We start from the raw sequence: 14949 nt of genomic DNA, 5'->3' as shown, positions 1-14949 counted from the left end.
CAGCTTAGAAAAGTGAGGTCTGGGGAGGGTTAAGAATCTTCCTCAAGGGCACGCAGCTTCAAAGTCTTGGATACAGGAATCTAATGCGGGTCATCCCCTCTCTGATTGACAGCAATTTTCTGCCTGGTCTTGCTGACTTTGGCTGTGGGGCTGATTTCTGGATTGATTTCTTTGAACATAAATAAAATACCATCAGTTTTTCCTGGCTCTGGAATGAGCCCTCAGAGTCATGTGCTGTTCTCCAGTTTCCAGCTGGGTGCCTTTGCTGGGTGTCCACAAATAGGAAGCAATTGGCTTTATCCTGACAATCAACAGTATGCACTCAAAAATGCCAGGGTGCTTTTTTTCCCGGGAGATCCTTCAGGCTGGGGACTTTCAGCCTACGGAGCCAAGTTTTCTATTTTTTTCTTCCCTCCCAATGGTCTGCCAATAACCTGGTTGATGGTTGATTGCTGTCCCAGACGAATTTAAAAATCCTGATCAAAATCTTGGTACCTTTGGGATGTTGCCCAAACTGTGTTCTGACTATCCCTGGGGCCCGTCCTTATCCGCTTGGTGGTTGATGGATGCTGTCTGCTGCCAGCCTGTGAGTGAGGGTGAGCAGAGGAAAAGAGGTATGGACAGGGCAGGTGTGGACAGTGTTTCCCCAAATTCCAACATGACATAGTTAGGCCAACTCATGGAGGAGTCAGTGGAGTTAAAGAGGCTGGACCCAATCAGGGGGCAGAATAGCATGCAGTGTTACCCCTGTGAAGTTGTGGCTTTAGAGTGGGCTAGGTTGGCTAGAAAGTCCATGATGGTAGTTTCCTGGAGTGGCTGTGGAGTTAGGTACACTCCGGGAGCCTTTTGGGCTGGGCCTCTGGCCTAGAGTTGTGTGTCCTACACAAGTGGTAAAGCATTAGGATGATCGTGCTGCATGCAGGGCCTTCTGAAGTTTTGTGGACTAGCAGAATTTTCTATGATACACAGTGACAGGCAGGCAACATGTCTCTGATCTTGGGTTTGGGCTTCTGTTCTGGCCATTTTAGTGAATGGAATTCTTCAGCATCACCTTCAGAATCCATTGGGAATCCATCCACTTCTCACCACCTCCATGGCTACCACCCTAGTCCAAGCCATCACCCTCTGTTAACTGTCACTAGTCTCCTAAAGTGATGCTGTTAAAACATAGTCTATGTCAGTCTTTTGTTCAACATCCTCTAATTTTTCCCCATCTCACTCAAATTAAAAGCCAAAATCTTTCTCTTTCTGGTTTACTTATTTACAAAACAGAAACAGACTCACAGACATAGAAAACAAACTTATGGTTACCAGAGGGGAAAGGAGGTGGGGAGGGATAAATTGGGGGTTCAAGATTTGCAGATACTAACTACTATATATAAAATAGAACAACAGATGTCTTCTGTGGAGCACAGGGAACTATATTCAGTATCTTGTAGTAACCTATAATGAAAAAGAATATGAAAGGGAATATACGTATGTATATGTATGACTGAAACATTATGCCATACACTAGAAAGTGACACAACATTGTAAACTGACTATACTTCAATTTTAAAAGAAGCCAAAGTCTTTATGGAAGCCCTCAAGGCCCTCATAATCTTATTCCCTCTTACCTCCTTGGCATTATCTCCTACCATCACCTCCTCCATCCCAGCCATGCTAGTCTCCTGAACATTCTTTAAGCTTTCCAGACACCTTTGTGCTTTGTACTTGCTTTTCCTTCTGCCTAGAATGCTTTTCCCCAGTGTGTCAGTCAGGATCCTGGAAGAAAGTAGTGATGGAAACTGGGGGAAGGGAGCTGTGTACAGTAGCCCATCTGACTGGAATGGTGGTCTTTGGAAGAGGAAGGCAGCCAACCCATGATGAACCTACATAGAGCAGATGAAAAAAATTCTCACTTTCTCTTACCTTCTGATCTCCTTGCAGGTGCCTCCCATTGGTCAAAACTAACCAGAAGCCAGAGGGCAAGGGAACCCGTCGATGCAGTCCATACAGGTCAGCCTACCAGGGCCCAAAACTGGGTGGAGAAGGGTGGATGGGATCTGGAGGGGCAAATGGAAAATGTCCAGAACCACTTGCTAGCTTTGTAGCTGGCCGCCTCACTTACTGTAGACCTCCACTGAAATGTTACCCTCTTGGCCAAGTCTTCTGTGGCCCCCATTTTTCTTTTCCTTTGTAAAGGTAGATTTATTTCCTTACTTGCTAAATGGAACACATTTATTGAAGTCATACCACGGGGCAGACCCCTGTACACAAACAACTCATTTAATCCCTATAGCCATCCTGTGAGAAAAGAGACCATTTTACAGGTGAGAAAACTGGGGGCATGCATTTAATGCTCAAAACAATTATCTGAGATAGATAACATTTTAGTTCCCTACTGTGGATGAGGAAACTGAGGCCTGCAGAGGTTCTGAAAATTATCTGGCTACCGTTTCTCAAATTTTAGTCCCCAGGACCCAACACCATTCATCCTCCAACCATGATGGGTTTTTTTTTCCCATAGCACTTAATACCACCTAACATATAATTTCTTTATCTCGCCTATCATCTGCTCCCCCACTAGAATAGGGGCAGGGACTTTGTTTTATTCACCACTATTATCAGTGCCTAGAGTAGTACCTGGCACACAGTAGGTGCTCAATAAATATCTGATCGATGAATGAATGAATGCACTCTCAGAAGCCATCCTGAAATGAGTTTCCTCTCAGCCAGGCACTGCGGGGCATGGGTGTTCAACTGTCGTTCGTGCCTGCTCTCAGTTTCCTCCAGAGAGACTTGACTGCTGCCATGTTTTCAAGTCAGAGGGTGGGGACCCAGCATTGAAAGTTGCATGACACTTTGTGGTCTTGAACCTTATGGAAACTGCTGTTGCACTGATTAGTGTGGGCTGCTGAGCTTGTGAGTTTTATAAGTTGTCAGCAGTGATGGATAGATTCGCGACCATGGGGACCCTGGCCTTTCCAGGTGGTACTTCGGTACCTCAGTGGTAAGTACTAGTCAGCCTGTTTCCATTATGGTGGGCTCATGAACCACTTCCTTGGGGCTCAATGGCAGGGGGACATGAGTTGGGCCCTCTGGCCATAGTGGTGATGAAACAGGGATAGGTCAGACCAGGACAAGCTAAACAGGTTTGAATTCCTAGAACACTGTAGCAGTGTCCAGGATACTGTTTTTACTATACAATTGGTATATGAATATACTCTCATTGTGAAAAAAATCAAACAATCTAGCTACAGTTAAAATCTTCTTCCCTCTCCAACTCTGCTGCCCAGAAACAAGCAGTATTATCAACAAAAAATGCCCTCTTCCAAATCTTCTATTTATGCATAGTTTGGTTGTTTGTGGGGTATTTAAAAATAAATGGGCAACATTATTTACAATAGCCAAGACATGGAAACAACCTAAATATCCATTGACAGATGAATGGATAAAGAAGTTGTGGTGTACCTCACACCAGTCACAATGGCCATCATTAAAAAGCCCACAAATGATAAATGCTGGAGAGGGTGTGGAGAAAAGGGAACCCTTTTACACTGGCGGTGGGAATGTAGTTTGGTGCAGCCACTGTGGAAAACAGTATGGTGATTCCTCAAAAAACTAAAAATAGACTTACCATATGATCTAGCAATCCCACTCCTGGGTATATATCCAGAGGGAACTCTAACTTGAAAAGATACATGCACCCCAATGTTCATAGCACTATATACAATAGCCAAGACATGGAATCAACCTAAACGTCCATTGACAGATGAATGGATAAAGGAGTTGTGGTATATTTATACAATGGAATACTACTCAGCCATAAAAAGAATGAAATAATGACATTTGCAGCAACACGGATGGACCTAGAGATCACCATTCTAAGTAAAGTAAGTGAGAAAGAGAAAGAAAAATACTATATGATGTTACTCATATGTGGAAGCTAAAAAAAGAGGACACTAATGAATTTGTCTACAAAACAGAAACAGACTTGCAAACATAGTAAACAATCTTACAGTTACCAGGGGGAAAAGAGGTGGAAAGGGATAAATTTAGGAGATTGAGATTTGCAAATGTTAGCCACTATATATAAAAATAGATTAAAAAAACAATTTTTTTCTGTATACCACAGGGAACTATATTCAATATCTTGTAATAACCTTTAATGAAAATGAATATATGTATGTATATTCATGACTGGGACATTGTGCTGTACACCAGAGATTGACACATTGTAACTGACTATACTTCAATTAAAAAAAAGAAGTTGTAATATATATATATGGCTGAAACATGCTGTACACCAGCAATTGACACAACGTTGTAAACTGACTATATGTCTATTAAATAAAAAGAAATGGTATTGCACTGTATATACTGATCAATAACTTGTTTTTCACTTAACAATGTATCTTGGAAACCTTACCATGTTAGGACACATGGATCTAACTCATTCTATTTTTATTCAACTTTTTATTTTGAGGTAATTTTAGATTCACATGCAGTTTAAGAAATATCAGAGAGATGCCACATACCCTTCACCCAGTTTTCCTCAATTGCAGCCTCTTGCAAAACTATGGTACAATATCACCAGCAGGATGATGACATCAATACAGTCAAGATACAGAAGATTTCATAATCACAAGGATATCTCAAGTTGCCCTCTCATAGCTACACCCAATTTTCCCCCACTCCACCTCCTCCTTAACCTCTGGCAACCACGAATCTGTTCTCCATTTCTAAAATTAGGTCATTTCAATAATGCTATGTAAATAAAATCATCCAGTATGTAACTTTTAGGGACTATTTAGGGTTTTTTAAAAATATTCTTTTTAGAAATCGAAGTATAGTCAGTTTACAATGTTGTGTCAATTTCTGGTGTACAGCATAATTGTTTAGTTTTTTTTTTTCAGTCAGTGTAATTCCCTGGAAATTCATCCAGGCTGTTGTGTGTATTAACAGTCTGTTCCTTTTTATTGCTGGGAGTTTTCCATGGCTTGCATGTTCTACAGATAGTTCATCCATTCGCCTGTGGAAGGACATGTGGATTATTTCCAGTTTTTGGCTACTGTAAATAAAGCTGCTATGAACCATCCCATAACAGGTTTTTATGTGAACAGAAGTTTTCATTTCTCTAGGGTAAACGTCCAAGAGTGCAATTGCTGGATCATATGGTACTTGCAAGTTCAGCTTTTAAGGTAACTTGCCAGGGGGAGGGTGTAGCTCAGTGGTAGAGCATGTGCTTAATATGCACGAGATCCTGGGTTCAATCCCCAGTATCTCCATTAAGTAAGTAAGTAAGTAAGTAAATAAGTAAATAAATAAATACCGAATTATGCCCCGCCTCAAAAAAAAATAGTAAAGTAACTTGCCAAACTGTTTTCCAGAATGACTGTACCATTTTACATTCCCATCAGCAATGAATGAGGGATCCAGTTCCTTGGCATCTTCACCAACATTTGGTGTGGTCATTTAAAAAAAAATTTAAGCCATTCTGATAGGTATGGAGTGATATTTTATTGTGGTTTTAATTTGCATGTCTCTAATGGCAAGTGATTGAACATCTTTTCCTGTGCTTATTTGCCATCCATGTAACCTTTTCAGTGAATTGTCTGTTCATGTCATGTTTTCATTGTCAAGTATAAAAATCTAGCCTATATGTCTCTCTCTAGATTTCAAACATTTTCCTTTCTCTAAAAATGTCATAGTTTTGTATTTAAGTTAGTGGTACATTTTTCCAGGTTTACTGAGATATAATTGACATACATTTTATAAAGTATACAACATGATGATCTATCTATCTATATATCTATAGACAGGTAGATATATTTATTTATATATATTTCAGAATGATTACCAAAATAAGGTTAGTTTGTGGTGCATTTTAAGTTTATTTTTTATAAGATATGAGACAGGTTGTATTAGTTTCCAGAGACTGCCATTACAAATTACCATGAACTTGATAGCTTAAAACAAAAGTTTCTTATGTCATAGTTCTGGAGGCCAGCAGTTTGAAATCAAGGTGTTGGCAGGAAACTCTAATTTGGAAAGATACATTCACCCCAGTGTTCATAGCAGCACTATTTATAATAGGCAAGACATGGAAGCAACCTAAATGTCCAATAGATGACTGGATAAGGAAGATGTGGTACACACACACACACACACACACACACACACACACACACACACACACACACTGGAATACTACTCGGCCATAAAAAAGAATAAAACAGTGCCATTTGCAGCAACATGGATGACCTGGAGATCATCATACTAAGTGAAGTAAGCCAGAAAGAGAAAGAAAAATACCATATGATATCACTTATATGTGGAATCTAAAAAAAAAAAAAGAAAAAAAAGAAATGACACAAATGAACTTATTTACAAAACAGAGTCAGACTCAGACATAGAAAACAAACTTATGGTTACCAGTGGGGAAAAGTGGGTGTGAGGAGGGAAAGATTGGGAGTTTGTGATTTGTATATACTAACTACTACATATAAAATAGATAACCAACAAGGTCCTACTGTATAGCACAGGGAACTATATTCAATAACTTGTAATAGCCTATAATGAAAAAGAATATGAAAAGGAATATGTATTTATGTATAACTAAATCACTATGCTATACACCAGAAATTAACACAGCATTATAAACCAACTATACTTCAATTAAAAGAAAATAGGGACAGGGCCATGGTCCCTCTGGGGGCTCCTTCTAGGAGCTTCTGGAAGCCTCTTCCAGCTTCTGTCAACAACCCTTGGCTTCCTTATCTTGTGGCCACATCACTCCAGTATGTACCTCCATCTTCATATCACTTTCTTTATGCGTGTCTTCTGTGTTTCTATCACATAAGGATATTTGTCATTGGATTTAGGACCCACTTGAAAAATCCAGAATAATTTCCTCATCTCAAGATCCTTGACTTAATTCCATCTGCAAAGACCCATTTTCCAAATAAGGTGACATACACAGGTTCTAGGGATAAGGACATGGACATATTTCTTTGGGAGCTGCCATTCAACCTACTACACAGGTCAAGGTTTATTTTTTGCCTAGGTCAAGTTGCTTCTCCACCATTTGAAAAGGCTACCTTTCTTCCATGAATTGCTTTTGCAACTTTCTTGAAAATCTTTGGAATATATTTATGTAGGTCTATTTCTGGGTTCTCTACTCTGCTTGGTTGATCTATGTGCCTATCCCTCCACAACGACCAGATGGTCTTGATTATAGTAGCTACATAAATTTTGAAATTGGATGGAGTGATTCCTCTCACTTTATTCTTCTTTTTTCAAAATTGTTCTGGCTATTCTAGTTCCTTTGCTTTTCCATATATTTTTTCCATATAAATTATAGAATAAGCTTGTCTATGTCTAAAATATCCTCCTGGAATTTTGATAAGAATTGCACTAAACCTGTATATAAATTTGGGGAGAATTGACATCTGCACTATGTTGAGTTTTCTAATCCATGAACAATGGTGTATTTCTCAATTTATTTATCTTTGAATTCTTTCATCAGCATTTTGTAGTTTTGAGCATACAAGTCCTACACATGTCTTGTTATATTTACATTTAAGGATTTTATTTTGAGAAATTGTAAATCATATTGTATTTTTAATTTTGGCATCCGTTTGTTCATTGCTGGTATATAGAAATATGATTTATTTCCTTATACTTATCTTGTATCTTGCAACCTTGCTGAACTCACTTATTAGCTCTAGGAATTGTTTTGTAGTTCCCTGGGATTTTCTACGTACACCATCATCTCATCTCTAAATAGGTACAGTTTTATTTCTTCCTTTTCAATCTGTATGCCTTTCATTTCCTTTTCTTGCCTGATTGCATTGGCTAGAGCTTCCAGCGTTATGTTAAATTAGAATGCTGAGAGCAGACATTCTTGCCTTGTTCCCAGCCTGAGGAGGAAAGCATTCAGTCTTTCACCATTAGTTGTAAGTGTTTTGTAGATGCTCTTTTTCAAGTTGACAAAATGCATTTTCTTTCCTATTTCTGAGGTTTTTTTTCTTTTTTACCATAATGGGTGTTGAATTTTGTTAATTCCTCTTGCTGCATTGATTGATAAAATCATGTGATTGTTCTTCTTTAGTCTGTTAATATGGTGGGGTACATTGATTTATTTTCAGATACTGAAACTGTCTCACATCCCTGGAATAGACCCCATTTGATAATGGTGTATAATTCTTATTTATAACTGAATTCTATTTGCTAATGTTCTGTTGAGGAGTTTTGCTTCTATATTCATGAGGGATATTGGTCTGTAGTTTTCTTTTTCTGTGTGACTGCCATCTAGTTTTGGCATCAAGATAATACTAACTTCATAAAATTATTTGGGGGGTGCATTTTCTTCTCTCCTATTTTCTGGAAGAGATTGTGTAGAATTGGTGTTAATTCTTTAAACATTTGGTAGAATTCTCCAGTGAAACCATGGGACTTGGGGATTTCTCTTTTGGGAGTTTTAAAATTATGAATTCAGTTTTCTTAATGGTTATAGAGCTTGATGGTTATAGATTTTAATAAATCATCTATTTCCTATGAAGTAAATTTTGGGTGTTTGTGTTTTTCAAGGAATTGGTTGGTTTCGTCAAAATTCTCAAAGTGTGTAGACTTGTTCTTAGTATTTATTCCCTTATTATCCTTTTATTATTTTTTAATGGAGGTGCTGGGAATTGAACCTAGGACCTCATGCATGCTAAGCATGTGCTCTACCACTGAGCTCTACCCTCCCCCTCTTATTATCCTTTTGATGTCTGAAAGATCTGTAGTGACATTTGTTTTGTTACTGATATTAGTAACTTGTGTTTTCTCCCTTTTTTTCCTCCCTGTAGGTCTTACTTGAGTCTATCAATTTTACTGATTTTTGTTTCATTGATTTTTTTCTAATTGTTTTCCTGTTTCCAATGTTATTGATTTTTGCTCTTATCTTAATTTCCTTTTTTTCTATTTGCTTTGGTTTTATCTTGCTCTTCTTTTTCTAGTTTCTGGAGTTAGGAGCTTAGATTATTGATTTGAGACTTTTTCTCTTTTCTAATAGAAGTATTTTGTGCTATAAATTTCCCTTTAAACACTGCTTTAGTTGTATCCCACAAATTTCACTATGTTATATTTTCATTTTCATTCAGTTTAGTGTATTTTTAAAAATTCCTTCTTGAGATTTCATCTTTGAGCCATGGATTATTTAGAAATGTGCTGTTTGGTTTTCAAATGTTTAGATTTTTTCCAGTTATCTTTCTGTTATTCTTGATTTCTAGTTTGATTCCATTGTGGTCACAGAATACATTCCATTTTATTTCAATTGTTTTTTTAATTTGTTGAGGTTTGTTTTATAGTCCAGGATGTGATGTAACATAGTTTGTTCCATGGGCACTTGAAAAGAATGTGTAGTCTTCTGTTGTTGGATTGAGTGTTCTATGAATATCATATTAGAAACCATTGATTGAGGGTGTTGTTGACTTCTGCATCTTTGCTGATTTTTTATCTAGTAAGTCCTTCCCAGCTCCACATTCAGACATCTTTGACATCACCCCAGTAGGGGAGTTACACTTGGTTACAGGTTAGCATGGTGAAAGTCTGTGTTTTCAACCCTTTCTTTGCAAGTGGCATTGAGGATGGGAGCCATATTTTTTTTTTCTGTGATGTTTTGCTAGAATAGAGTGGTTATTGTCTGCAGTTTTCTTTCTTGCTGGTGTACCTCCTTTTCTAGTCCTTTGGTTAGAAAGACAGCCTTTTTTGTTTTTGTTTTTTGTCTGCACCTATTGGTGTTTCCATGTTGTAAGTTTTTTGAGGGATACATGAGGCAAAACAGAAATCCAGGGAACTTACCACCATGTCATTCCTCGAGTCCTGAGGTCTCTCTGGTGTTTCTTCTCTCCACCTTTTAGAGTCTTTTTTGTATTTGCTTTATTTATGATGTTCAAGGGGTTTAAGTGTACTTAGTTTTTAGTTTTACTTAATGGGGGGAATAGGGAAAATAGTTTATCTACTCCATCTTCCCAGAAGCAGAAGTCCTAACATATTCTTTTAAAATGTTACAAAATTTTGAAGAGCATGACTTTTATTAGAGTTTATTGAACTGTTTTCTCATTTGATGAACTCAGATTGTTTCTAAATTTTTATGGCTGATAATTCAATAAGCATCCATTCAATAAATATTTGTGTACATGTGCTATAGTTGCTTTAAAACAGATGCTAAGACATGGAGTTGCTGGGTAATAGGGGTAATACTAATAGATGTTACCAAATTTCTACGTGTGATGCCTACACTCCACCCAGCAGTGTATGAGAGTATGTTTTGCTCACCTCCGTGCCAGCACTTGATAAAATCAGACTTTTAGTTACCAATATGATGGGTGGAAGATGGTATCTGATGATTGTTTTCATTTGCCTTTCCTTGATTACTAGAGGTTGAGCATTTTCCTAAATGTCTATTAGCCACTTGTAACTCTCCACTTGAATGGACTGACCAAATCCTTTGCCACATATCTTTTGTGTTGTTTGCCTTTTTTTCATTGATTTACAGAAATTATATATATAAATTAATTTTTCTACTATGTATATTACAAATAATATATCTCTCCCAGTTTATCATTTGTCTTTTAACTTTATTGATGGTGTCTTTTGTCTAAGAAAATTATTTGATGTAGATTCAAATTTATCAACCATTCCTTCATGGCCTTTGTGTTGTGTATGTGTGTTGTTTAAAAAGGGTTTTGCTACACCAAAGTCACAAATATATATGCCTACAGATTTTTCACTGTGGTTATAAGTTTTGTTTGTTTTTTTTTTTCAGTTTATTTTCCAAGAGGAGGTAATTAGGTTTACTTATTTATTTTTTGATGGAGGCACTGAGGATTGAATCCAGGACCTAGTGCCTGCTAGGCATGCACTCTACCACTGAGCTATACCTTCCCCCTGGTTATAGGTATCTTTTATTTCTTATATTTAGTTGTTTGAGCTATGTGGAGTATGAGTGTGTGTATGTGTGTGTGTGTGTGTGTGTGTATGCGCGTGCATGTAGTATGAGGTAGGGATCTAATTTAGTTTTTTCCAAATGGAAAGCCAGTTTTTCCAACACTGTTTCTTGAATAATCCATCTTTTTGCCACAGGCTTATAAATGACACTTATATTATTTATTTAATATCTTTCCATGAGTTGGCTCGGGAGCTCTCTGTTCTCTTTTTACTCATTTACTTGTCTATTTCTGTGCCAATACCATACCCTATTATTATAGATTTGATACCTTACATAATAAATCATCCTTCTTTGTCCTCCCCCTCCCAATTACTTTAGCTCTTCTAGTACATATTCACTTTCATATGGATGGTCAAGTCAATTTGTCCAGTTCTATGAAAAATTCCTGTAGAGATTTGATTGGAATGGCAATTCGTTTATAGATTAATTTAAGGAGAACTGATATTTTTTCTCCTTTTCCCCACACAACTTTTCCTCCTTCATGAAGAACACTGGGGCCCACATGAAAAATGTTTAGGAGGCTCAAGAACCCACATAAGCCCCCTATTCACACACACGGACACATATACACACACGCACATGCACACATTTCCGTGAATTTGTGAAAGCCTGCACTTCAGGCTCCAAGGGTAAACATTTCTTAGAAATATGGGCTCTGGGCACTAAGGCTGTTATTCAATGGTAGTCCCAAAATAGTGGGGGACAACTCCTTTTCCTGATTAAAAAGAAACAACCCCCCAGAACTCTGGCTTGATAACATACTTTGTTGGACTTCAGAGAAGGATGTGGGGAGCAGATGAAGTAGACAAGCAGCACATGGTGACACTAGGAGGCAGTGGGGCCATGATTTTCTATCCAGGAGAGCCCAGGGTGACAGCCAGTATGAATGGTGGAGGGTGTGAAGTATCAGGAATTAGAAGTAGCCCCCTCTTCCATGCTGGTGTCTATGGGGTATAATCCCAAGGAACTTGGGAATCACCCATTCCCAACAGGGTGTTCTCATTCATTGAGATATGGTATATGGGGGAAGATGGGCTGGGTTGGTAGCTGGCCCTATTTGGCCTGATGTTCTGAATAGACCACAATGTGGGTTTGAAGGCAGATCTGGCTACCTTTGGGTCCACTGCTCCAGTCCTGTGGAGCTTCTGTCTTAGGGGTGCTGATGCCTGAATGATTTACCCTTGTATAAAAATGGCCTATCGTATCACAATAGAGCCAGGCTGCTTGCCCAGTAGGGTGCCCCTTCAGCATTACTAGCTGGCAGCAGGTACCCACAGCCACTTGCACAGGTTTTGATGCCTGGCCTCAGAGTGGGGCTGCCGGAGCAGCTCAACCTACCCACTCAGGGTTCCTGCAAACTGTAGACCCAGAAGGATGTTCAGTTAGCATGAGGCTGCCCTGGAGTTTAGCTGGAGCCCGCCAAACTTTACCCAAGGATGAAGTAAGGGCTGGTTTAAGGGTTTCTTGCCAGGTGCAGATGCTGTCTGCACCAGCAGCTCTGCCCTCACCTATGTTGCATTCAGCCGAAAGGATGGACACTGCCCCAGACATGTATATCCTCCCCCACAAAGTCATGGTCTCTAGGGCAGGAGTGGCACCTGAGCTACCAGCACAACTCTCTTAATCTTAGCATCTAACAAGGCTGACGAAACATCATGCTAACAACGAAGGCAAAATCAGTAAATACCTTAGGAGAGGTACGAAGTACTATGTGGAGTTTACTTACACTACTTTTGAAAATCCAATCTATCATTAAGTTTTTTCCCACCCCAGTGTGTCTTGGGCCTGTGCCCTTTTTTTCCATTTTCATGACTCTGATTTAGGCCCTATCGAGCACTCTGGGACTACCTCAGGTGCCACTTCTCTCTGATCTGTCTTCCTCTGGTGCATCTTCCTAACTCAAAGCACTAATCATGTCCTCGACTCCATAATGAAACATCTTTCCAGAATCAAGCCCAACGTCCACCTGACTTTATTCTTAAAAGTCATTTAGAGCTTTTCCTTTATTTCCAAACTGGTAAATTGTTTATTATAGTGCTTGACTTTCAAGGTCTTCTATGATGTGGTCTGACCTTCCCTTCTGGTGTCTGTGTCTATGTGGAGTTGGGGGGCGGGGACGAAGTGGGGGTACAATTAGGAGGATAGTGTGGCTTTCACACCTTGAACTTCGGGGTCAAAGATAACTGGTTCATCTAGTCCCTCCTCTGCTTCTTAGCTGCGTGACACTGGCCATCACTTCACGTTTCTGTCGCCCTCAGTGTCCCATTGTGTTCAGGCCGTGTAACAAAACCACCCGTATTCGAGGTTAGCGATGAAGACTAGGTGAGAGTAGAGGTGATGAGGTTTCCAGTGCAGGAAGCTTCCGAGGCGGGGGTTCAGGCAGGGCGGGGCTCGGGCTGGCGGAGCAGGTGCTGCCGTCGGGGGTTGGGGGGTGCCGCTCCGGGGCTGCTTTCCGTGCGCAAAGCAGCTCCGCGCGGCTCGGTGCGTCACCAGGCGCGTGCAGAGGCGGCGAGCAGTCAGGGGCGGCCAGTGCGGGCGCAGCCGGCGGGATGAGTCACGCTCCCTCAGCGCCTCCGGAACAGGCGGCTCCTCCGTAGCGGCTGGGCCCGGCCCGGCGGATCAGCGGAGCCTGCCTCGCGCCCGGCAGAGGGCGCTGCAGTGCAGCTGCTCCAGCTGCCAAAGGCTGGCGCTGCCTGTGGCTCAGAGGGAAAGACTGGGGAGGGGGGGACACACGCAGGTCTCTGCAGTCCTAGCGGTGGCTTTGCTTTTAACGAAAACGCTTGGTTTTAACACGGAAATGAAAACGTACCTCACAATGATCAGTCCGTGTACAGGGTGATGGGGCTGCCAGGACCTTGCTGGAGAGGGTCTCTTCTTGCTTGCCCCAAGCTTTTGAACAGGGATGTATTTCAGAAGCTGGCGACTTCCCCACTCTCCCCAGAGAGGGTCCCTGATAGGGTGGGTCTCCTCTTTCCAAAATAGATCTGCCTGGGGGGCCCAGCCTGTAATCTCCCTTCTTACCTTTCCTACCCGAAGTGATGGAGGTTCCAAAGATGTGGGCAGACCTCTAGCTATCAGGGGACCAGGGTTTCAATGCTAGGTCCATTTCCATGTTTCTGTGTGACCCTAGCCATTTCATTCATTCATCCATTCAGAAAACATTGACTGTGTCCACAATGCACTGATCGTGGGGGGAAGGGAGGAAGCCAAACTGACCAATTACCCTAACCTTAAAACAGTTTATGGGCCCCACACATAAGTGATCTATAAATATTTGCTGAATAAATAAATGCTACGATTTAATCACTACACACGAGGGCAGAGGTTTTTTGGTCACTGATGTGTCCTAGGTGCCTCAAACAGTGCTTGACGCACCGTAGGTGCTCAGTAGTGTGCCAAGTGGACGATAAAGGAATGCATTAAGCATTTTGTGAGCGCAGAGATCATCTAATCCACAAGAGTATGTGATGTTTGAGCCAAGTCTTGAAGAAGAGTGGGTGTTAGCTAGGCACCCAGGGCCGGAGGGGAGGGCAATATGGGCAGAGAGAGGCACCCGTGCCAAGGTACAGAGCCTGCGCTGTCATTACCTCTGCGTCTCAATTCCCCCTTGTAAGAAAAAAAAAAAGGATAAGGTTGGCCTGGTAACCTCTCAAATTCTTCAGGCTCTGAGATTCACTGATTCTAAAAATGAATCCAGTTACCCAGGTTGGGGCCTGACCAGTGTTGGGCAGTTTTACAGTTTGAGAAATTCAGATTTTAACTTTTGACTGGGTGCATCTTCAGAATAGAAACTTGGTGATTTTAGGCATCCCTTTTCCACCCCCCCCCCCGCTCTGTCTTTCACCTTGGAAATCTCCTTCAAGTCCTCATACAGTGAATTATCTATGCCAAAAAAGTCAGCACTTACTTGTATATTGCCATGATTTTTCTTTGTATGAATTTGGTTTTTGAAATAAAGCCTTTGTTAAGTT

The 14949-nt window shown here is 40.5% G+C and overlaps 1 protein-coding gene and 1 non-coding gene across 5 annotated transcripts in view; both read left to right on the top strand.

The window, feature by feature from the left end:
• Positions 1-14949, top strand: part of NHSL2 (NHS like 2) — a 268211-nt gene that overhangs the window by 115721 nt on the left and 137541 nt on the right. For all 4 annotated transcript variants that reach the window (XM_074359350.1, XM_074359348.1, XM_074359349.1 and 1 more), the window contains exon 2: positions 1930-1998. In XM_074359350.1, the coding sequence (XP_074215451.1) occupies positions 1930-1998 (69 nt within the window). The remainder of the gene's footprint in view (positions 1-1929; positions 1999-14949) is intronic.
• TRNAI-AAU (transfer RNA isoleucine (anticodon AAU)) lies at positions 5198-5270 on the top strand. Its single transcript has one exon. It is a non-coding gene; the product is annotated as a tRNA-Ile (tRNA).

Source organism: Camelus bactrianus, chromosome X (assembly GCF_048773025.1).
Source record: "Camelus bactrianus isolate YW-2024 breed Bactrian camel chromosome X, ASM4877302v1, whole genome shotgun sequence".
Lineage (NCBI taxonomy): Eukaryota > Metazoa > Chordata > Mammalia > Artiodactyla > Camelidae > Camelus > Camelus bactrianus.
This window is presented reverse-complemented; position numbering and strand designations above follow the sequence as displayed.